The sequence below is a fragment of the Diospyros lotus genome, chromosome 13 (assembly GCF_014633365.1).
Source record: "Diospyros lotus cultivar Yz01 chromosome 13, ASM1463336v1, whole genome shotgun sequence".
Classification (NCBI taxonomy): Eukaryota; Viridiplantae; Streptophyta; class Magnoliopsida; order Ericales; family Ebenaceae; genus Diospyros; species Diospyros lotus.
In genome coordinates, this window is record NC_068350.1 from 36,418,419 (window position 1) to 36,444,066 (window position 25,648).

The 25,648-nt window shown below is 38.3% G+C and overlaps 2 protein-coding genes across 7 annotated transcripts in view; one reads left to right on the plus strand and one right to left on the minus strand.

Moving 5' to 3' along the window:
• The first annotated feature begins 2,913 nt into the window (after positions 1 to 2,913).
• LOC127788575 (cytokinin dehydrogenase 1-like) lies at positions 2,914 to 5,438 on the plus strand. Its single transcript, XM_052317032.1, has 5 exons — positions 2,914 to 3,629; positions 4,034 to 4,161; positions 4,271 to 4,531; positions 4,622 to 4,884; positions 4,975 to 5,438. The coding sequence occupies exons 1-5, from the start codon at positions 2,981 to 2,983 to the stop codon at positions 5,294 to 5,296; spliced, it is 1,623 nt and encodes a 540-aa protein (XP_052172992.1). The 5' UTR covers positions 2,914 to 2,980; the 3' UTR covers positions 5,297 to 5,438.
• LOC127788577 (uncharacterized) overlaps positions 5,414 to 25,648 on the minus strand; it is a 30,716-nt gene continuing 10,481 nt past the window's right edge. For 4 of the 6 annotated variants that reach the window (XM_052317034.1, XM_052317033.1, XM_052317038.1 and 1 more), the window contains exons 2-3: positions 7,058 to 7,136; positions 5,414 to 6,211 (exon numbers count right to left, since the gene is read on the minus strand). In XM_052317034.1, coding sequence (XP_052172994.1) covers positions 5,808 to 6,211; positions 7,058 to 7,088 — 435 coding nt within the window. In that variant the 5' untranslated portion in view covers positions 7,089 to 7,136 and the 3' untranslated portion in view covers positions 5,414 to 5,807. Of the gene's footprint in view, positions 6,212 to 7,057; positions 7,170 to 25,648 lie in introns of all 6 variants that reach the window. The other 2 variants (XM_052317036.1, XM_052317035.1) reach the window with 1 other exon arrangement.

The window sequence follows — 25,648 nt, forward strand, 5'->3', positions numbered from 1 at the left end:
TCTTAAGATTTATATATATATTTTTTATAAATGCATGTATGTTCATGAGTAATTTGATTGAATAACTATTTTTTTTATAATTTTCTATATTAAAAATATTTACAAAAGGATCCCATATTTTTTATGCATTTTTTTTACGTTTCCATTTCTTATTTTTTTTGAAAAATGTTACTTTTTTTTATTTTCGTTTTGTATCATATTCATTTCTTATTTCTATTTCCGTGCAATCTAAGCCTTACTCTTATTGACGGGACAAGATTTTCAATCCAATCCCCACCTTAATAAGGCTTATAGTAGAGGCAAGATGCCCAACCTTAAGCCCATGTAACTAAATTTAAAAAAAAATTGTTAGAAATATATTTATATAATTGTATTTTTAATAACTTATCTAAAATTATTTCTCATAGTAAATCTTGTTAATACTTAAAAGTCTCTCCAATAGTTTTTTCAATAAATACTTAAACCCGAACACAAACCTAACCCAAATCAATGACCACCAATCCCACCCCAACTGAAACGAGCAAGACTAAATTCCTACAAATTAAAGTCATTTTACCAACCCTAATTAGGATCTTCACTTTTCATTTTCATTAATTTGTTAACTTTATGGACACTTTATATATTTTCAATTTTTATTCCCTTGTCAAGTTTGAGACTTTGCATCTTTAATTCTTTTATTTTGATAATCTCCACAATATTAACCTTAAGCTATTAAAAACCATCACTCCCCACTTGAAACAAAGTCATATTTTTCCATGCAAACCAGGAAATCTTCCTTCCCAATACCCTTCAATGGATTGCATTATGCAAGGGATCGAGTAAAATTCTATATAATTTATTTTTCTCACCATTTTACCCACAAAATAAGCTTCTAATGACATGTGCCTAACCCTTCTTGTAGATTGCGTAATCCCTTTAACACCATTTGTGATAACCAACACAACGAACAACAAATAAAACAAAAAAGAAAATAAAATAGAGCCCTTGCCGGGCCAGATAATGAAGTTGAACTAGTTAAGTCACTGGCAAGGAGAGATGAACAAAGAAACGTTAAATTAGCAAGAAGAATACAGTTAATTTGGACACAAGATTGTTCAGCATGTATAGCTGCTGAAATCAGAAGGCTTTTTAAAGAAAAGAACAGAATGATTTCAGCATAGGTAGGGGAGCGTCATCAATGGAGAACTGGATTGTATATTCTGAAGGGCATCTTTTGGGGATTGCCCCACTCTGGGATCTAAGCCTCCAAAGGCAATATCTAGTTGATAGGTTAACTTTAGAAGTGTTTCCTCCATTCAAACTGTCATTGCCATGTCCACTTATCCTCCTCCTCCTCCTCCAGACAGAGAGAGAGAGGCCCTTTCTCACACAGGGCCAAGCCCCCAGGCCCCTACATATCCAACACTAAAAGTAGTTTCTGTAAGTGGCAGAGGATGCAGGGAATAGTCAAGCCTCTTCTCTTATGCTTTTTGGGTTTTTATATTTTATCTGTCACCTGCCTTTTGAGATTTTTTATTCCAGAACTTTGAAAAAGAACAATTTCCATTTTTCTATAGTAATAATCCGAGGTAAGTTTTGATAATTACAGCAAGATTATTTTTATGTGATTATAAGATCATGAACTCGAGTTGTAAAAATAATATTTTTATAAAAAAAAATTCACCTTAATTGTCTTGTAAAATTGTCAGTTATAAAACAAATTCCTTTTAATTTATCAGAGTTTGGAACCACACAACAATCTTTGAAGCCACAACCAGAACCCTACGTCTGGCTGATTTTATAAACAGGTATAGTTCATACTTGACTTTCCAAATAAAATCAGAAGAATTAAAGAAAACAGAGCAAAATCCAATCCATTAATTCCAACTGTCTGTTTATGATCTTAAGAATTATTTTCAAACTATTTCGAAAAATAGCATCTCGAGACTCTCTAGTTTGCAACAATTGAGAGGGGATTGTTTTTATATGTAATTTTCCCCGTGCACCTTTATAGAGACTATTTTCACGACTCAAAACTATATAACCTGTGACATTTAAATCACAAATTGAGTTGGGTTCAGTGTTTTGAAAAATTTGAATTTGAAAATACAAAAAACAAAAACAGGAAAACCATAGCAAAATGTGCATAAATATGGTCTGTGGAGTCGACCTCAAGAATGAATCTAAAGCAAGCTCCTCAGTGAAAGACAAACCAAGAGAACAAACCCTAAACTGAGAGTGACCTGTGAAGCATGGCACGATGCTTCATTTTGGCACCACTTAGCTCTAACAGCATTACACACAGTAGGGGCCGCCCGTTCAATGAATCTGACACTGATGCATACTTACAATATTTCAAGCTGCAAGAGCTAAAAAGGAGCATTGTAGTAGTCAATTCTGGAGAAAATTTTGGCACCGTCAAATTTAAAAGTACCTTTGCTTAAAATAGCAAGAACAAAAGGGTAGCAAAACAATATATAGAAAGAAGTTATTCCAAGATTTAAACCAGTAGGGGCCTTCCCCCGTCAAACCAATCAACTATATACGCATGGGCAAGGCCAGGCTGTGGAAAAGGCATCTCAGGAGTGAAAACCCCATGTCATAAATACAAAGAAATTGTCATTTATATATGCTAAAACTAACAGATAATTGACTAGTTAAAGATGAAAAAACTCGATACTGTGACAGAAAAGTACCAAGAATGAGTGGAATCTCTTTTCTTGGTTTTGTGTGAGATTGTATTGTGTTGGGAACACATCCAGAAATTCCCTCCCCACCACAAAAAATACAAAAAAGAAAAAGGAAAAGGAAAAGAATAATCATGGAGGATAAACAGTCTTCATGCAAGTTTCCCTCGCTATGCGTGTCCTCACAGCCATCCTTTAAATTCTCCCCACATCCTTTGCTCATCTTGAGTTCTTCCAAACCTCTCCTCTCTCTTTGCTTCAATAGCTCTCTCTCTCTCTCTCTCTCTCTTTCTCTCAATAAACTATCTAGAAGAATGTTACCGCCAACCTATAGCAAGCTGGGGAAAGACAACCTAATAGTGTTCCTCAGGTTTCTCATAGCCATGTTCTTCAGCTGCATTATTAATGGAAACAACCTTTGTTCCAACCAACCTTTTGTCTCCTCAACAGACTCAAATATCCCTTTATCACTGAGAGCATTAAGGCTTGATGGATATTTAAGCTCCGGGAACACAGAGGCTGCAGCCAAGGACTTTGGCAACATGCACCATCACCTACCATCAGCAGTTCTGCATCCCAAATCCGTTTCTGATATTTCCTCCACCATCAAGCATATTTTCGAGATGGGCACTGAGTCGGAGCTCACAGTGGCTGCCAAAGGCCATGGCCATTCCCTACAAGGTCAAGCACAAGCCTGTCGAGGGATTGTCATCAACATGGAATCACTTCAGGGAGCAGAAATGCATTTCTACAATGGGGAGCAGCCCTACGTGGATGTTTCTGCTGGAGAACTATGGATTAATATCCTGCATGAGAGTCTTAAACATGGGCTTGCACCAAAGTCTTGGACAGACTACCTTCATCTCACTGTGGGGGGAACCTTGTCAAATGCTGGAATCAGCGGACAGACATTTCGACATGGGCCCCAGATAAATAATGTCTATCAGCTGGAGGTTGTCACAGGTTAATACCTATATCTTTGTGTGAATCTCTCTTAAACACTTCGGCCACGCTAAATAGGAAAAATACAGTTTCCCTAATATTAAAAAAAGTTCCACATCAGCAGAGATAACACACGATCATAAAAAAATTACAATCAAATCGCAATGATAATTACTAAAAGTTACCAGAAAATAACTAACTCATGCCTATGTGGGTATAACAAAAAAGTTAAACACACTTGACTTAAGAAACTGCCTGCAATAGGCAATAGTTCAAGGGAGACCATCTCTCCAGAAAAAAAAGACCACAATAAATGCAAGCAAATTGATGACTACACAGGTCAACACCAACACCTAGTTATTTTCAAAACTACTATATAGTGTAATCAAGAGAGTTTTATAGCGTTTAACTAAGTGCACTTGCAGGGAAGGGAGAGGTGGTAAGCTGTTCAGATACACAGAATGCTGACCTCTTTTATGCTGTTCTTGGAGGACTGGGACAGTTCGGAATCATCACCCGGGCCAGAATTTCTCTAGAACCAGCACCCAGAATGGTAAAACATCATAACTTCTCATCAGTAACATATAATGGGTTCTCAGTTATCTTATCTCACAAGCAATACTAGTATAGTTCCTATGACTAACCTACCACTTTTTTGACAGGTAAAATGGATTAGAATGCTGTATTCAGATTTTTCCATCTTCACAAAAGACCAAGAGTATCTAATATCATCCGAAGATGCTTTTGATTATGTGGAAGGATTTGTCATAATCAACAGAACAGGTATCCTGAATAACTGGAGATCTTCCTTCAATCCCAACAGCCCTCTTCAAGCAAGCAAGTTCAAATCCGACGGGAAAACTCTGTTCTGCCTGGAAATAGCCAAATATTTCAACCTGGATGACACTGACACGGTGAAGCAGGTGAACTTTTAACTCCATACAATCTTTATGCAATCCACCAGTATACTTTCATGACAATGTCATCACCATGAATCTTATTTACTAATGCAGAAAGTGGATGTACTTTTGTCCAAGTTGAGTTACATTCGGTCCACACTCTTCCTTTCAGATGTCTCCTATATCGACTTCCTGGATAGAGTGCACATTTCAGAGTTGAAACTCCGGGAAAAGGGATTGTGGGAAGTCCCTCACCCATGGTTGAACCTTCTCGTTCCTAAAAGCAGAATTCAAGACTTTGCTGAAGTAGTTTTTGGAAATGTTCTAACAGACTCCATCAATGGTCCTATACTTATCTATCCAGTCAACAAAACCAAGTACCATACATTAACTATCAAATCTCTTTCAATAACTCAGTATGTTTTAATATGCTCTCAAAGCTGACTCGACTAGTTTTGATATTCCAGGTGGAACGACAGAACATCTATGGTTACCCCAGAGGAAGACGTCTTCTACCTAGTGGCTTTTCTATCCTCTGCAATGCCCTCCTCAACAGGAACAGATAGCTTAGCTCACATGTTAACCCAGAACCAAAGAATCCTAGAATTTTGCAGAACGGCTGCTCTTGGAGTGAAGCAATATCTTCCCTACTATAGCTCCCAGGAGGCTTGGCAAACTCACTTTGGCCCTCAATGGAGTGCTTTCATTCAAAGGAAATCCACCTATGACCCATTAGCAATCCTAGCTCCTGGACAGCAAATCTTTCAAAAAGGAATAGCATTTTCTTGAATGGCAGCATGGCACGCTTCAAAAACCATAAAGAGCACTTAATGCACGTAAACAAAAGGCACAGTGCTTGAAAATAAACTGTAAATAATCCTTTTTCCTCAGGAAAAGAAAAGCTATCTATTGAATATATAATGTTTGTACTTTCATATGTTTCCTTATAATAGAAGCATAGGAGTGTTTTTTGACATTTTTTGTTGAGATTTTGATGCATTTCAGTTTCCTCAGGACAATAAGAAACTGTAAAAAGGACCACGCCATTAAAGCCTCAAACAAGTTTTAGTATTACAATGCCTCCTCCAAATAACAACAGTAAAAAAAAAAAAAAAACAGTTCTTCAGGAATTATACCATTAAGAAAATTCTCGTCATATGTTCAACTACGATATCAATTAGCTACTAAGAGGAGGCAGTTCTTCCTACTAAGGTTATGTGAACTACATTGTCAACATCAACCAGGGGCCGAAAAAGCAGGGATACTAGAGGAGTGAGCCACGACAACCCCATTCCCAATATTAACAACAAAATGTCTTACTAGTGGCTTCTGTCCATCCAAGACCTGGTCTGCATTTCTTTTCATGTGTCTCCTCATAGTCTCGGGCATCAAGAAGAGAAGCCTCAAAGTCAGTAGAGTAGCTTGCAACTGGAAGAAAACTACCTATGTCGTCTCTAGCTCCAAGTCCTCCAGCCCTTACCGCATCATCAAAAGATATGGAAGCCTCCATGTTTACATCCCCAGAAGCATCCTCATTTGCCTGAACTGCACCCTGTGAGACATTTTTCCCTCCTTTGAGATCCCCAGTGTTAGCTCGTGACATGTCTTCCAGAGAACCCAGACTTTGTTTAGGGTAATCCTTCTGAGTCACCTCATTTTTGGCAGATTCAGATTCTTCAATTCCTGTGCTGCTCTCCTCCTTATCTGTAGATTCAAATCCAAAAGTGGAAATTCCACGCTCAGCAGTCTAAATACTGTTTCCCCCACCATCACATGAATGGCCCTTCAATTGAAGACTTCTAGCCGCTAAAAATTTGGCCTGACATGTATCTTTGAAACTCTGGTTCCATGATTGAAATTTAACATTTATTGCATATCGATTATTTTTGTGAAAGTGGAGCAACAAAGGAACATAACTGAAAATAACTTCCAGCACTCCAAAATTTTTTTATTGTACTGCAGAGGATTTAAGTGCTTGACATTTTCATGAGATATATCAGTATTATGTGTACTTGGAACATAAACCATCTCACTTAATCTCTATTCTTTAATTGAAAAGATTTCACAAAGTTGATTCACTCATGGAGGTACACAATACCAAAATGAGGCAAGTTCTACCCTAAGAATTTTTAGTTATTATATGACCACATAAGTCCAATCTTTGTATCACATCAACTTAAGATGACAGTTCTAGCAAGAGAGAGATTAAACCCTTAGGTAGCCATGGCATTGTACCACAGTAAATCCAAAAGGGCAATTCAAGAGGCAGTGAGTGTTTTGCAGGAACATCCAGGAGTCCTCTATTGGACATAATCATCAATCAAATAGTACTTTTTAAGCATGCCATTTTCATCCTGACAAAATGCCATTATCCCACTTTGGTAGTTAACCATTCTTATAGTTTGTTAGTTTTTTATTCTTTGCTCTCCAAGCTGTTTCCGTTTCTATTTACCAACTTTTCTACAGTTACAATTTCAAGATTACAGAAAATGGAACTTTACAAGCAAGTGCAACCAAAGGACAAAAAGAAGTGTTCAATTGATGCAATACCATCTTGAGTTCTAACCAAGCCAGACTCCATCGCTGATCAAAAGCTTTACAGCAACAGCACGTGGTTGTAAAGTTCTCCCTGGAAGGAAGAGAAAACAACTTTTGAAGAGACCTAAGGAAACAAGAACAATGTTATAGTTGCAATGACAAAACCTTGAACCTAGATGCATAAAAGATCCAAAAAAGGACCAATAGAGTTCACAAGTAAAAAAATATAGTATCACTTCTGATGGTTTAGGAAGAATAGGGCATTGCAGTGACACAGAGACCATGCAGTTATCAACAGTAAGAACCATTAAGTTATAACTACCAATGAATTGCTATTTATCCAAGTTTTTCTAAAGATCCAATGAATTAAGGATATTAAAACTTTAATTGCTCAAGCCAAAATACAGTGGTGTCCAATTAACAAGATGAGCAATCCATCCACCTCATGCCCTACCCCATCTACAAAAAATGAAAAAAGAAAAAAAAAGGATAACAAAAGAAATATGTTTGGAGCAGGATGGGAAATACATGAATTGTAACACCCCAAAATTTTATAAGATTTTTGGAGTGTTGATTATTAAATAGTATCTTGACGATTAAAATAAATGAATTTTGAGGATGAAATTCTCTTGAGGGGGTGTGAGTGTAGCACCCCAAAATTTTACAAGATTTTGGGTTGTTAGTTTCGAGAAAAACTTGTTAAATAGATGTCTCAATAATTAATCAAAATTAAATTTTGAGAATGAAATTCTTTTGAAGAAAGTGCAAATGTAACACTCACACAAATTTATAGAATTTTAGAATGTTAATTTATGAGTAAAAATCACTGAAATAAGCCTGATTGACAAATAAATTGGAAGCTTTAGTACAAGTGAGATTGCTAAAATTCTTTAGGATTTTGGACTATCAATTTTTAGAAGAAAAATCATTAAATGAATAACCTTACAATTTATTTGAAAATTTGGAAGCCAGTGTAATTATCAAATTTTATGGAATTTTTGGAGAATTAATTTTTGATAAAAAATAAAAAAAAATGTGCTTAATTGACTATTATTTCAAAATTTTCAAAAATCAATATGATTATTCAAAATTTTGATATTTGAGTGGTTTGGAAAAATAATTCTTGTGGTGAATAAATTTTAAAAATAATTCCTACGCATTGTAAAAAAATTGGGCTTGAGATAAATTTGATTAATAATCAAATAGTAACACACATTACAAAATAGTGAAACTTGAAGATTTATTTAATTTAGTAAGTAAGAAATTAAATTGGTATTTGGTATGGTAGAGTATTTAACCAATGTGGTGGTTGAATATATAGATATATAAATGCATAGATCTATATCAGGGAGTGATATGGTTGACCAAGTAAATTGATTAAAAAGATAGCTAGATATACATATGAAATATATATATATGTATATAAAAGAGAGAGAGAAGAAAGAAGGGAAACAAAACAAAAGACATATGTGCGTGCATCTATAAATAGAGAGAGAAAAAAAAAGTAAAAGAGAAAAGGAACCTTAAAGTCCCCTTTCAAGCCACTCATGCATGTGAGCAGCTTGCTGCCCTTTTCCAGCTGCTCATCTGAATGAGCAGCAGCCTGCTGATCACGCAGGAGGAGGCAGCAATCCCTTTCCCAATTCTTTTCTCAAAAAGGGTTATAATTTTTCTTCTTTATGCTATTTCTATGTAAAATGAGGCTAAATTAAAAGTAGAGGGTTGTTATAACATTAAAAGGGAACAGTTCTTTGGAAGAAAAAATTGAAATTTTACTTCAATTGTGAGTGAGTTTTTCAAGAGACAGACTAGGGGTTTCTACAAAAAGGGGGAGAAGGGGGTGGTCTTCCATCCTTAGTGACTAAAGAGAGGGAGATAGATCAAAGTGGGAAGAATAGAGAAGAAAGAAGCGGCTTAGTTACAGAGAAGGCAGCTCTGGCTAAATAAGAAGAATGAAGCTATGTAACTTCTAAGTCTTCTTCAAGTCAAGCAATGTATGGGGTATGGGCAAATTTTTCTTGCATTACTTGACATGATGATTTGATTTAATGAATGCTATTTTGTATACCTTGTGGATAATGTTGAAAATGGCTATGCATATGCTTATTTGGTATTCTTGGAAAAAACATGTTATATGTATATGGCTTGATATATTCGAAGTTTGTTGAACATGTAGTATATGTCAAAATGCTTGTGCAATGCTTGACAAATGTATAGCTCACCCCTGAATGTATTTTCTTCCTACAAAATTTATATATATGTAGATGTGGGTGTGGGATCTTCAAAGGGCAAGGGAAAGATTGATGTTTCAAGGAAATCATTCTCCCTTAAGCAATAAGCATGTTTGACATAAATACATGTTATGTGCGAAATCTAAATGTTCCTATGGATAGCATATTTTGGATTATTATCTTTGAAGATGGATTTTTATGTAAGAGACGTGCTATTTTGTTTGAAAACAAACCCATCTATAGATATGTAGACTCTTTGGATATTGGTTTTCAAGACAACTGTCTCAAAACAAAATTTTGAAATAAGAAATCAGCATATGGCTGTGTACCAATACTTACTGTTTTGGCTCTAAAATGGAATTCCTGGTGTATGGTTATGTGTTTAACTATATTCTCCCCAAAAACTATGATGTTTTGCCAAATTTTTGGAACAATAATCATTGAAAAATGATTTTTATACATTTATTTATGAATTTTTCCATGAAACCTGTCTCAATGGTTTAAAACAGAACACTAGTATGAATCAGTCTGTTTTGTCGACTTCCTGGGAGTGGTAGACAATGTATTAAATTACAAGAAAATTCTAAATGACATTCAAGGAAGTATAATTTCTATTGAACTTGGTTTCATGTCCGTTCGATCTTTATGAAAAATAAAATATGCCCGATTTGGTAAAGACTGCACAGTGCAGTAGCTCAGTCAGACCAGCTAACTTAGAGTCAAATTCAGGACGTTCAAACATAAATAGAATCAAATGAATTTTGGGTATGTTATAGCTCATCAACTGAGCTTTCTAACAGTGTATGGATCTCATGAAAAGGTGGACATTTGGTCAATCAAACACCTGAAATACAGAAGTGTGTCATAGCAGGAACAAAACTGTGAACAGCCAATTTTTATGTAATTTTTAAAGGGTCAAATGATATTATTTGAAGTTAATATTTTTACACGTCGTCATCTTATGAGTTTCATAGTAGTTGTAAAATTTTCATGAATTTTGATAACGACATGGGTATTTTAAATATTTAATTTCGATAAGAGATTGAATAGCAATCATATTAAAGAAAAACTCTAGGACTCCCTTAAACCTAGAAGTGGGGTAAAGATAACTCGAAAAGAGTATAAAATGATAATATCACTGAGGTTCAATCTAAACATGTTTAGATGCGTTGAAACTCTGATTATCACCTTTAATCATGAATTTAGAATAAATGGTTGCATTTTCAAATGGATTAAGGGTAACACTCTCTATGATCACTAAATTAATTTAACAATGAAAGTTGAATTAATTATTGTATTTCAAAAAAAAATTCCCCCAGTTTTTGGTTTAGTAACACACCTGGGAGAGTGAGGTGTTACATGTATATCACATTTGTCATGCATCAACTCATACAAGAGTACCATCTAGACTGCTTGCAATGGATAAGGGAAATGATGTCTCTTTCTTCTGACTCAGACCAAACTAGAGTCCAACTAGATTCAAACTGTCAACTACAAGAGCTTCTTCGTTTACAGGGTAGTGACTGAAGTTTTGGCAAGAAGATTACCATCATGAAGGATAGCAAATTTTAGATGCAATCCAAATTGTGAATAATGTTATTGGCTTGAAAATCTCTAGTCTTCAGTGATACTCCTAGTACATATGCACCACAAGCGGGGTTAGGTGATGAGATAAAAGCAAAATTCTGGGAGGACATAGAGGGACTCATACAAATGATACCAAGAGGAGAGAAAGTGATTATAGGAGGTGACTTAAATGGGCACGTGGGTAGAGACGGAAACGGATATAGAGAGGTACACGGAGGGTATGGATTCGGGGAAATTAATAATGAGGGTAAATCTATCCTAGATTTTGCTATGGCATATGGGCTCATTATAACCAATACTAGGTTCAAAAAACGGGACGAACACTTAATCACTTATAAAAATATCACCTCAAGAACCCAAATAGATTACTTCCTCATGAGACAAGAGGCTCGGTTATGTTGTAGGAATTGTAAGGTGATACTGGGAGAGTGTTTGACTACTCAACATAGACTTCTAGTACTTGACGTCCAAGTAAGAAATTGGAAGAGAAAAAATCACATAAAACAAAATCCAAGAATCAGGTGGTGGAATTTAAAAGGGGAGAAACAACTAATCTTCAAAGAAAAATTAAGGGGTAGAAGGGAATGGAATGGAGAAAGACAGACAAACCAAATGTGGAAAGAAATGGCTAATGCTCTGAGAAGCACGACAAATGTAGTCCTTGGAGAGACAAATGGTAGAGCCCCTAACCTTAAGGAGTCTTGGTGGTGGAATGAAGAGGTACAACTGAAAATTAAAAATAAGAAAACTTGCTATAAGGCGGTATATCAATGCAACAATGAAGAAAATCAAAAAAATTATAAAGAAGCAAAAAAGGCAGCAAAAAGAGCTGTTAGTGAAGCAAGGTCAAAAGCATATAAGAATCTATATAAACGACTTGATACAAAAGATGGAGAAAGGGGTATATATAAATTAGCTAAAGCAAGAGAAAGAAAAACACGGGATTTAAATCAAGTGAAATGCATAAAAGATGACAATCAAAATGTTTTAGTAAATGAGGGAGCGATTAAGGAGAGATGGAAGGAGTATTTCACAAAATTATTCAATGATGGTGGTGACACAAGAGTTAGGTTGGGACATCTTAGTAACTCCGAAGGGAATGTGAGCTACACATTCTATCGACGCATAAGTTCAAATGAAATAAGGCAAACATTAAAAAAGATGAAAAATCATAAGGCAGTGGGACCAGATAATATACCAATAGAAGCATGGAAATGCATGGGAGAAGAGGGCATCTCCTGGCTAACGCAACTATTTAACGCCATCCTTAAATCAAAAAAGATGCCAGATAAGTGGAGGAAGAGTACTTTGGTTCCTATATACAAGAACAAAGGAGATGTTCAAAACTGTGAAAATTATAGAGGAATTAAGTTAATGAGTCATACCATGAAACTCTGGGAGAGAGTAATAGAGCAGAGGCTCAGAAAGGAAACAAAGGTGTCAGAAAATCAGTTTGGTTTCATGCCTGGTAGGTCAACAATGGAAGCTATATATTTACTGAGGCGTCTAATGGAAAGGTATCGAGATCATCAGAAGGACCTACATATGGTGTTTATAGATCCAGAAAAGGCCTATGATAGGGTCCCTAGAAAAGTATTATGGAGGGTTTTAGAGAAGAAAAGAGTCAAAATAGCCTATATACAAGCCCTTAAGGACATGTATCATGGTGTAGAGACAAGGGTCAGAACATGCGGAGGGGATACTGAACCATTTACAACTACAATAGGACTGCATCAAGGTTCTGCACTAAGTCCATACTTATTTGCCCTAGTAATGGATGAACTCACTAAAGATATTCAGACAGATGTGCCATGGTGTATGCTATTTGCAGACGACATAGTGTTGGTGGATGAAACAAAAGAAGGAGTGGACACTAAGCTTGAGTTGTGGAGAAACAATTTAGAATCTAAGGGATTTAAATTAAGTAGAAAGAAAACAGAATATATGGAATGCAAATTTAGTAAAAATGCAAGAGTGGATGATGTTATAATAAAATTAGAAGACCAAATCTTACAAAGAAAAGACCATTTTCGATATTTGGGATCAGTGATTCAAAAAGATGGAGAAATCCACGAGGATGTCGCACATAGAATTAAGGCAGGTTGGCTAAAATGGAGAAATGCATCGGGGGTGTTATGTGATGGTAAAATCTCATTAAAATTGAAAGAAAAATTTTATAGGACAGCTATAAAACCAGTCTTGCTGTATGGCTCAGAATGTTGGGCAGTCAAATACCAGCATGAGCAAAAGACGAGTGTAGCGGAGATGAGGATGTTAAGATGGATGTGCGGACATACAAGAAAGGATAAAATTAGAAATGAAGTTATTTGTAATAAGGTAGGAGTAGTGCCAATCGAGGAGAAAATGAGAGAGACTAGACTAAGATGGTTTAGTCATGTGAGAAGGAGACTAAGAGACGCTCCTGCGAGGAGAGTTGATGAAATGGAACAATTAGTCACAAAAAGAGGTAGAGGTAGACCCAAGAAGACTTTGGGAGAGACATTAAAATTTGATATGAAATATATGGATCTAAATGAGGATATGACAAAAGACAGAAATACATGAAAGTCTAGAATTCATGTAGCCGACCCCACTTAGTGGGATAAAGGCTGGATATGTTGTTGTTGTTGTTGTTTTAGTGATACTCCTACTATGATACCCAGATCAGATAATCAAAAGGCTTAAGATCTCTCAATTTCGGCCTACCTTCTTTTTGTTTTGGAAAAAATGACCTTAGTGACTGGCAGTGGAAATGGATCCCCTTTTTGACTATATACCCCAAAATTCCAGTTTTAATGAGTTATTACAAAGTAAATTAATATTCAAATATTTTAATCAAGGTAATGGAGTAACAGAGTTCAAACAACTAAAGGCTTCAAGGGTTCCAGGTTAGGGCAGAGTCTGTGCTGGTTACATTCTTGGAGGATACAAGCTAAATGAGATATAATGTGCATATTTAGCATTTGTTTCAGGGCAGTCTCTTGTGTATAAGTGAATACAAGGAGAGCAACCTCATCACTACAGGCAAGGCCAAGAAAGATCAACACTTGTCCAACCATATAAGGTTTAAAGTGTGTATTTTTCCAATTGTCTATTGAGGGTGTTACTATTTAGATATTAGTAATTTGTAGCTAAAACTTAAATGAGTAGTACTTTTCATTATTTTGAGCCATAGGATTGGTTCAGTTCCCATGGTACAAACTATGGAAATTTATGGCTGATAAAACTAAAAACTGGAAATTTAACTCAAACATGCTGTAGGGTATCTGAAATCATTCATAGCTATTGAATTTTATTTTTTTTTTAGAAATTTACACAAAGCAAGCTAGGGCATACCCCTAGCTGAAACACTAGAATAGCCCGAACAAATTAGGCAAATTGTTAACCACCATCTTATCTAAAAATTTAAGCTATTAGATAGAGGACTAACTTTATCTTTTATATTATTATTTTGTGTGACTAGGTTTCACTACATAATTGGTCCAAACACGTGCAATTATTTAATTATTAAGTTAGTAGTGAGGTTTAAACTCAGGGCCTTTGCCTACTCTAATACCATCTTGAATTGTTAACCACCATCTTATCTAAAAGCTTAAGTTGTTAGATAGAGGGCTAATTTTTATCATTTATATTATATTTTTAATCTCAACAAAAGTGTTTGAACAGCAACATTCAAGACTCTTAAGTACTTATGCAAACTGTTCAAACAGCAGTTCACTAGGAATTTTAACGCCTCGGAGATTCAGAGAATGTTCAAATTCAACTTTCATAGTGTCTGAACACTCTTGCACCCCATTAAAATGGATCAGGATTTTCTGGACCAAATTTACTTTATTTGGTTTGGATTTGATTTCTTTTGGTATATTTGTATTTTCTTCCTTCCCTTGAAGGGAAGGATGTCCAAGACTGAAATATATGATAAACCAAAATACTGGTGTAGAAAGAGCATCAGCCAAACTTGTTAGTTCTTCATCAATCCTTAAGAAAAGAAGACAAGTTCAGGTAAGGTTCTATTCTGAGAGTTTCTTGTCAGGTTTAAGCTTTACATTGACCAAATTTAATGTTCATTAAATTTTTTCCCTGCTTTCTTGCATGTAATCCGTATTAGAGCTAACATGATATTCATGTGCCTGTGTTAACCTTGCAAATCCACAGTGACATTCAAAACTTTATCATTGGTATAACTTTATCATTGGTATAAGCAGGTTCACCTAACTTTTTATAAGAAAAAGAGAGATGATTTTCAAAAACAATGAGATCCTGATGTTTATTTGACATTGTAGACTGAGAGGACAATCAATATATGGCCCCCCTTGATCCCTTGATAATTCTAATTATCTTTAGTGAAAAAAGCATAATGGTATGTTCCTAAAGTTTACCAAGGAATGCCCATGGCAATCTGTTACTAATGGATGGACTCCCCTCCCTTCCATCTAAAGATAATATTACCATCATTAATAGAACGCTGGATGAAATAGAAAACCACACCTGATGAGTTCTGTCAGATTTGCGTGTGACAAACCACTAGAAAAAAGCTATGGGAATTGGGATGCTTTAGAAGCCACTTTGAAAGAAATTCATTTGTTAAATTTCAAAGTTGATTTCCAATTTCAAAAAGTTGAAATATAGTATGATAATACATTCGATGAATTTTATATATTAAACCTCAATGATACTGTAAACAGCATCTACTCAGGAAAATCAAATAAAGGTGGTCCATATTTTATTATTTTATACATCAGAAAATTGTAATATCTTTGTACCAGTGTGGGATGCACAACTAGTTTTTCATATATACCATCATCTAGCCATTGACTTGACATTAAATCTAATAAGTTTGAGGTTATGTTCATAATATTCCAAACGATAACCACCTGAGCTGTAGCCTAGAGGGTGCTGGTAGCACTGACAAGCCCGAATCTCAAGTTCGAGTCCTGTGAGCCTCAGTTGCACTCCCACTTGGTCCCAAGTAGTGTAATAAAAAAAATATTCCAAGCAATATTTCCCAAAAAAAAAAAAAAAACCTGTTTTAGTATTGCACCAGAATAGCATGGTCCTCAATATTTCACAGTGAACTGATATAGCTTAGACTCGGACTAAGTAGAGTATACAGACCCCACACACTAAGAGTATCCATTCAAATAAGGTGCAGTGTGCAATGCTGTTTTTTTGTTTTTTCTCTCTTTCTTTTTGTTTGTTACAGTGTTGTATTGCTGTTAAAATAAAAATAAACTACATATTCTAGTTCATGCAAGATATTGGCCCAGTTCTTAGACTCCCATGGCACAAGCTGGGAATAAAAAGTTTCTGTTATAGCATAGTAAAAGCATGGAAACTTTTTTTTTCCTTTTGCCTGGGTTGGGGGGGGGGGGGGGGGGTGGGTGGTGTTAGAGAACGAATCTAGAGATAAAAAAAACTAGAACACAGTCGCGCACATGCATGACAAAATTTATATGGTTTGGCAAAAAGTCTACGTCCACAACTGCATTAGGTATTTTTCACTATTTGAGAAGGTTATCATTACAAAAATTATGCCCACATATTTATATATGAAAACCTAGAGCAAAAATAGAACTCCTAATTCGAACAGGATTCCTAATCTGTTTTGAATTTTATGCCAATTTTAAAATGTTGTGTCTTGCCTTTACTTTTGTTTGACATCTCATGGCATTCAACAGGTAAATAAGAGCCCAAAAAAGATTCCTCTTTTCCTGAAGTCACAACCTTGATGCAGTAACTGGTAGCAAACAAACACAAAAGACGAGTTATATGATTTAATCTTTTGCCTGATACCAATAAAAGAATGTCTTTTCATCCAGACTTCAGATACTAGAACATTTTTTTCCCACTTTTCTCTGTTTACAAACCACATTCCCATGAAATATTTAGTAGCTCAGGAAACACGGAAAGCAGATAAAGAGAGGGGCAAACGAAAAGAGAATTGATGCAGGAGAATATTGACTAGCAAATAAATATTTTCCAAGTATCTTGTTAATCCTAGTTTATTATTTCATGAAGTCTTAGTTCTTGCTTTCTCCTAGAATCTTCTAGCTGGATTTGTGTTGGAATTTGCTTCAAGACTTCGACTATTTTGAGACTCGAAATTTCGTCCTTGTTAGCTGTCTAGCTTTTATCTGCTTTAGTTTTTGAGATTTGTAGTTTTATCTTTGAGTTTTGAGGGTTGTGTAGTTTTTATTGTAAGGAAGTCCAAGGGTCGTATTGTAAGTTGTTACCTATTGTGGGAAGAAATGACTGATTAATTTGGTTGCTAAATTAAATATACTTAGCAGTTTCTAAATTAAATATGCTTAGCAGTAGCAAGTGTTCTTGCTTGGAGTGACAGTTTCCTCCTAAAGAGTGTTGTCATCCAGGATTAGTGACTGCTAGTGGGATCCCAGGTTATTTCTTCTTCATTATCCAGGGCCATCTATCCAGTGCTTGGCTAACCCTACCAATCCAACTCCCTACCAGCATCAAGAATAATAAAAGACACTAAAAGTTATGGCAGGCTTTAGCATCCAAATAGCTCCTTTAGCTTCCTCTCCTCCCACGAAGACCAAAAGATGGCATAAATAAAAATTTCTTGCATTAAGTAGCTCCCCTCCCCCAGCCTCAACAGTTTCAATGAAGGAGAACCAATAGGCATGGGAAAAAGATATGCAGAAAAAATTAAAGTCAAAATTGGACTCAACTGTGTACAATTTGTAGCCACCATTTAGTGGCTAAACCCCAATGGACCACTTTGAGGAGATCCATCCAACATACTAAATTAACGTAAACCGAGCTACTTGTACTGACAAACAATTTTAAAATACCTACTAGGAAATCAAGCATTTAAAGTATTTAAGGAGGCTATCCCCCTTCCCCAAAAGAAAACAATGATGCAAGGGACAAAATTCAAACTTCTAAATCAAACCCATCAATTTATGTCTCACACATCCCATTTCTCTTCAATAGAGCATTGTTAGATCCTAAGGGATCTGGCAATTGTCAATCCGGATCTTCTCCGAGTTGATAGAGATCACAAAGGAATTGAGAGAATTCCTGAGGGAAAATGAGAGAGGGAGAGAAGATGGAATTGTAGAAAGAGAAAGAAAGAACAAGAGAGAGAAAATTGGAGGGAGAATTTAGAAATATTTCATTAACAGTTCAGATGCTTCTCAAAGTGGGGTAGGCTTCAATTTATAGCCTCCCCTGCGTACATAGGTTCCTGCCCAAAGACTGATAACCGCTTTTGTACTACATCCTCATGCTCTACCTGAGTACAATCCTCTAGTGCACTAACTAAATTCTATTTTATTTACTATTTCCACTTTTACTACTGTCACTTTTGATTACGAACTACGTAAGTACACATAATATCATAAGTACATAACAATACCCTCCCCTTGAGACACTTCTTGTCCTCAAGAAATGGTTAGTAGGTTGTGCTCTAGGGAACTGATTGAGTAGGTCTGGGAGGTACTCCCTGGTGGTGTTGTCCTCATGCATGTTGGACTACTTCACCAGTACTTGCATGATTGGTGCCCCTTGCTGATAGATCACCCGCCTATCCACAATAGCAATTGGTTCAAGGGAATCACTGACTTCCAAAGCCCCCGGAGGTAAGTGGGGACTCATCTGTTGTCCCCTTACTGCCTTCTTCAACAAGGATACATGAAAGACTGGGTACCCTTCGGTAATTGAAGCTTATAGGCCACACTTCTAACCTTGGCTATAATAGGAAAATGACCAAAATACCTGGGGCTGAGCTTGGAGATTGGGCTTGTAGTCAATGACTTAAGATGGGGCCCTTTCCACTTCAAATACACTTCCTCCCCACACCAAATTCCCTTTCACTCCTCCCTCTGCCAGCTAGCTGCTTCATACGATTCTGAGCCATGGCCAGGTCCTTTTTAAGTTGTTGTATGACCTGTTGTCTCTGTTGCAAGTGTTCATCCATGACTACCACACTTGTGGGTCTCGGGAAAGCTAGCAATAACAGTGGTTTGTAACCAAAGAGGCTTCAAAAGGGAACATCTTAATGGCACTTTGGAGGCTGGAATTACACCACCATTGTGCCACAAAAAGCTATTTGTGCCTTTAGGGTGCACAAAACACAAGCATCTTAGGTAAGTCTTCAAGCATTGATTAACCATTTTTGTCTGCCCTTCTATCTGGGGTGGTAGGCAGTAAGGATTTCCATAAAGTCTGCCATAGAAGACTGGTAAATACCTTATCCCTATCAAATATTATAGTCCTAGGGATACCATGCACTTTCACCACTTGGCCTAGAAAGGTCCGGACCACTTCTTGTGCAGTGTAGGATGAGTTAGACTTAGGAAGTGGGCAAACTTTGTAAACCGGTCTGCCAGCGCCGCTTGTAACAGGTATGTACACATTTAATTATTCTGTTTCCCTCCTAGGTTTCCAAGTTACACTTAGTTATTTAGGCAGTACATGACAAATTACAGTAGTAACAAAAATTGAAATTACCGAAATAACATCATAGTAATAACAGAATGCAAGAAATCGAAATCTATTTCTTAAGGTCAGATTCGTAGAGTGACATCTCCCTCCTTGTTCAAAATTTCTTGTCCTCAAGAATGCTGAGGAGATTGGATGATCTGGGGAACTGCTTGAGCAAATCAGGGAGGTATTCCCAAGTGTTGTCCTCAGTTGTTCTATCTTGCCACTTGACTAACACCTGGATTAGGGGTGCCCCCTGCTTGTTAATGACTCGCATGTCCACTATGGACTCCAATTCTCCAGTTCTAGAGTCTCACCGATCTCTTTGGATAGCATAGGTAAGGAGGGACTCACCCTTTATGCTCCTACCGATTTCTTCAAGAGGGAAACATAGAACACTGGGTGGATGTGGGAGTCCTCTAGGAGTTGCAGTCGATAAGTCACCTGCCCAATCTTAGCAGATATGGGGAAGGGCCCATAATATTTAGGACTAAGCTTAGACACCTGCCCTCGAGATATAGACTTCAAATGAGGGTACCTGAGCCGCAAATACACCTCTTCTCCCATAGCAAAGTTCCTCACACTCCTTCTGCAGTCTGAAAATTGCTTCATCCTGTTTTGGGTTGAAGCTAACTCCCTTTTTAGCTACTGTAAAACCCTCCTTCTTTGCTGCAAATATTCCTCCACGCTGGCCACTATTGAATAATTTCCCACTACTGGTAAAATAGGCAGTTTATATCGAAACAAGGCTTCGAACGGGAACATCTTAAGGGATGTGTGGTGATTGGAGTTGTACCACCATTGGATCAAGGATAACCACTTGTGCTAGTTCTTAAGGTGTAGGAAACTTATAGACCTCAAGTACGTTTCCAAACCTTTGTTAACCCTTTCTGTCTGGCCGTCCGTTTGCGGATACTTATACACCTCAAGTACGTTTCCAAACCTTAGTTAACCCTTTCTGTCTGGCCGTCCATTTGCGGATGATAAGCTGTGGACATGTTCAACCTTGTTCTCAATGCTCTCATAAGCTCCCGCCATAAAAGGCTGGTAAAATTTTTATCTTGGTCTGATATTATGGTCTGAGGAACCCCACGCATTTTTACCACTTGATCCAAAAAAACTCTAGCCACATCTTGGGTTGTAAAGGGGTGTGTGAGTCCTATAAAATGCGCAAACTTGGTTAGCTTGTCGACTACCACTAGAATGTTGTCCTTACCTTCTGATTTTGGTAGACCCTCAATGAAATCCATAGATAAACTTTCCCATGCTTGGTTCGAGATGGGAAAGGGTTGCAAAAGGCCTGGATAAGCCACCGTTTCACTCTTGCATTGCTGGCAAATGTCACAAGCTGCTACGAACTTCTTCACTTCCGTTTTGAGTCCTGGCCAAAAGAACAGTTGCTTCACTCTGATGTAGGTATTCTGCACCCCTGAATACCCTCCTATTGCAGACTCATGTAGAGATTGTATTATCTTCTTCTTAAGTTCACCATTGTTCCCTACCACCAGCCTCCCTTGGTGTCTCAATAAGCCTCCCACTAGGGAGTAGTCTCGGCCCTCATCTCTGTTGATAGCTGCCCTTTCCAACAAAGCCTTTACTTTCTCATCCCCTTCATAACTGGCTATTATCTCTTGGCACCACTCGGGAACTAAGGTAGTAATGGTGATCAAACTCCCTTCTTCATGACACCTAGAAAGGGCATCCGCAACCACATTTTCCTTCCCCTTCTTGTACTGAATACTATAATCTAATCCCATCAGCTTGGACATCCCCTTCTTTTGAAGTTGGGTGTGCAGTTTCTGCTGCAAATGAAACTTTAAACTCTCATGGTCTGTCTTGATGACAAACCTACCTCCCTCCAAATAATGTCTCCACTTTTCCACACCTATTAACATGGCCAAAAACTCTTTTTCATAAATGCTAAACCCTATATGTCTAGGACCTAGGGCCTGGCTGAGGAAGGCCAATGGCCTTCCCTTCTGCATCAAAACTACCCCAACTCCTGTTGCACAAGCATCGGTCTCTAAGACAAAAGGCTTGTTGAAATTTGGCAACCCGAGAATAGGTACCCCACTCACCGCTTCCTTCAGCTTTTCAAAAGTTGTCTCCGCCTCTGGCCCCCAATTAAGTCCCTCCTTCAAAAGCTCAATTAATGGTTTGCTAACCCCATAATTCTTAACAAATTGACGGTAGTAACCAGTTAATCCAAGGAACCCCCTCAACGCCTTGACTATTTTTGGTCTTGGCCAAGTCACCATGGCTTCCACTTTCTTAGGGTCAGTACTAACTCCTCCTTTTGAAATCAAATGTCCCAAGTATTCCACTTGACTTTGACTGAAAGCACACTTAGTTCTTTTGATAAAGAGCTAATTGGATCTGAGGACTTTAAAAGTGGTTCTCAAGTGGCTCAAGTGTTGATCAAAGGAAAGGCTATAAATGAGGATATCGTCAAAGAAAACTAGTATAAACTTCCCTAGGTAGGGTTCAAATATTCGGTTCATAAGGGATTGAAAAATGGCTGGAGCATTGGTGAGCCCAAATGGCATCACCAATAATTCAAAATGGTCGTGGTGTGTCCTAAAGGCTGTTTTATGGGTATCCTCAAGTCTCATCCTTATTTGATGATAACCCGAGCGTAGGTCCAGTTTAGAGAAGAACTTGGCTTGATGGAGTTCATCCAAAAGATCCTCCACTAATGGTATAAGGAATTTATCCTTGATGGTTATGGCGTTAAGTTAGCGATAATCCACACAAAACTGCCATGACCCATCCTTATGACCCATCGAATATTAATGGGTTCTGAGTTGGGTTTGAGGTTAATGGCATGGTCGAATTCTCGGGTAGGAGGAAGGGTTTTTGGGTCCATAAATAGATCCTCAAATTCAATCAACAATTTAGCAAGGAGAATTGAATCATGTACCTGGTCAAGCATGCTTTTCCATGTGCTAACTTGGAAGTGAATTTCTCCTCGGTCCTCCTTACTGTCCAAGTCCTCTTCCATCGCCACAATGGAGAATAGCTGAGTCAGATGGTCCCACCTGCTTTTGAGCACCTTTTTCAACCTCTTGTCGGTGATCAATTTGCAGGTTCCTGTCTCTCTTCCATTGGCTAGTGTTAGCTTCCTCCCTTCCCTTTCAAACGACACTTCCATTATGTTGAAGTCAAAACTGATGAGACTAACTCCTTTCATCCAATCCACCCCCAAAACCACGCCATAGCCTCCCAATTGCAATAACCTCAGATCTGCCTCGAACTCCTCTCCTTGCATCTCCCAACAAAAGCCATTGCAGGGCGATTTACTCAATACCCTTTGACCATTGGCCACTGTCACAGTCAAGGGAGGTGTTTGATAGGCAGCCCATAACATTCTCCTACAAAAGACCTAAGAAATAAGGGCAGAATAGAGTTATTGAAATGGAAGAAGGCAAGTGGTGCATGTGCAGCCAACAAATTCAGTTAAGGGGTAGAATGGGAAGAGCAAAGAGAGGGGGGGGGGGGGGATGTGAGGGTAATAGATTCCTTTAAATAGAGAAGTAAATAGAGTAGAAGGGAAGGAATTTTCTGGTGAATATAAAGGGAGAGCGTGGACCTCTCGAAAGTCCACTTTTCTTTTCATTTTGTTAATTTCCAGCTTGTAGTTCTTTCGATTATTAGTGTCCTAACATTTGATATCAGAGCGTGATCCATGGGAGGGTCTATATCGGAGAGGGTGGGCGAACTAGAGCGAAGGTTGGAAACTTACCAGCAACAAATGGAAGGGAGGATGGATGGTCTGCAAGCGGGAATGAACTCGCTAAAGAACGAGTTCCAGAGGATGCAAGGAATAGAGAAGAGTTTAGCAGCGGTGCTGGAGCAATTTAACCTGTTGACGGAGAAGTGGGGAGAGTAGGAGAGGGGACGAAAAGGGAAACGGGGCGAGGAGGACGTATCGACGGCCTCATCCTTTGCTTTGGGAGGTTCGCCAACATAGGGTGATCATAGCTGTGAGGTTAGAATAGAGCACGAAGCTTTCGGGAGGCAAGATGGTAGAAGTAGGTGACTAGAGATGTCGATCTTTGAAGGGGGTGACCCTGATGGGTGGGTTTTCAGGGTCGAGAGATACTTCTCGGTGAATGGGTTGACGGAGGTTGAGAAGATGGATACAACAACTCTCTGTTTCGATGGTCCTGCACTCGCTTGGTTTCAATGGGAACGAAGGCAACATAGAGTTAGGAGCTGGGAAGAGTTGAAGATCCATTTACGTAGACGATTCCGGTCTTCGCAGGAGGGATCAGTGGAGGAAAGGCTCTTGGCCCTCAGGCAAGATGAATCAGTGCAGGAATACCGCCTCCTCTTTGAGACTTTGGCGGCTCCGGAAGACGAAGCTTCAGAGGCCATACTGGAGGGCCTCTTTGTTAATGGGTTGAAGCCAAAAATTAGGGCAGAGGTTAGGGTGTTACAGCCATCGAATCTAACGCAAATCATGGAGACAACCCAACGAATTGAAGACAAGATTCACATACTCCAAGCCCAAGTTAGTCTTGGACCACCTGTGAACCCTACCACAGTTCCATGTTCTTCACCTTGAGGACAAGGTGAGTTCCGTGGGGGGAGTATTGATAGGCAGCCCATAACATTCCCCTACAAAAGACCTAAGAAATAAGGGCAGGATAGAGATATTGAAATGGGAGAAGGAAAGTGGTGCATGTGCAGCCAACAAATTCAGTTAAGGGGTAGAATGGGAAGAGCAAAGAGGGGGAGGCATGTGAGGGCAATAAATTCCTTTAAATAGAGAAGCAAATAGAGTAGAAGGGAAGGAATTTTCTGGTGAATATAGAGGGAGAGCGTGGACCTCTCGAAAGTCCACTTTTCTTTTTATTTTATTAATTTCCAGCTTGTAGTTCCTTCGATTATCAGTGTCTTAACAGTGTCCTTGCGAATGGACACTTCAACCTTCGGGTCGTGCCTTCATCAAGAAGGATGTGGGTACTCCCACTGTCTATCAAAATCATGAAGTTGCCCCCCTTGGCTTGCCCCCCCCACTTTAATAATCTTGTTGTTGACAACCCCCTTCAAGGCATGAAGGGATATTTCCCCATTATCTTCCTCCTCTACATCCTCATTGTCTCCTTCTTCCGCCTCCCTTAGTTCCTTCTCTTCGCTTCCTTCTAGCAACAGGATCTGCCTTTAGCACTGAGGACCAATGTGGTATTTGTCCCCACAACGGAAACAAAGGCCAGCTAACCTCCTATGTTCCCTTAGTTGCTCCCCAATAGGCACTGAACTTGAGCCCGATCCACTTTTACCTCCACTATTCACCTTTGCTAGTTCTCGGCCATATCCCCTTCCCCCTAAGTTAGAGGCTCCTGCCACCATCCCTATCGTTTGCTGCCTCTGTTTTTTTAATAGAGCCTCCACCACCAACTCTTGTAGATGCGCATTTTCTGCGGCTTGTTCTACAGTCTGAGGCCTTAGCACCTTCACCATAGGCCTAAGCTCATCATTAAGCCCACTCAGATAGCTAGATATGAAATAAGTTTCTGATAGATGGGGTTATGCTGGATCATGAGTGATCGCAACTCCTCAAAAACACATTTGATAGGCTTCTACACTCCTGGTTTGTTTGAGTTTATTAAACTCTTCTATTATATCCACCATGCTCCTCTCTCCAAACCTTTCACACAATTTCTCTGAGAGCTCCCCCCAAGTGCCATTCGTCCTTAGCCTTAAACACCCCTGAAACTAGGCATCCACTGCTTCATTGAAGTAAGTTGATGCCAATGACATTCTCTTCCCCTCGAGAATGTTATACCAATCAAACATCCTTTCACATTTTCTCAGCCACTAGCGGGGATTGACTCCATCGAATGTGGGAATGTCCATCTGGGGCAAGGGAAACCCCGGTTGGTGGGGATTAACTGGACCATCCCTTCCCCTATCCAGTAATCCCTCCAATTCCTTTTCTGGGTTAGCTTCAATATCTAAGGCCTATCCCCTATCTCTCATATTCCCTTGTAGGATTGGCTTTGTTCTTTCTCTAGGGGGAAAGTCGGGAGATAAACTTACCCTATTTTGGAGAGCAAACATCATCATAAATTGCTGCATCTGGGCTCCCAGGTCTTGTCTCACTCTTTCTATAAAACCCTTTAATCTTCACTCTAGACCTTCTATGGAGCTCTCTACCTTGCAATCCATTACCACAATCGCTTCATGACTTCGAGTAGCTCCTAACTCCAATGATTCAATCCAATTCTGGGTATCGGCCATAGCTGAGTCTGTTGCAGTTGCGACTCCAGTGCCTTTGTGCAAGTATCTTCTGCCATGGTTTCAGCTATTGTTGCCGAGGACCACCACTCTG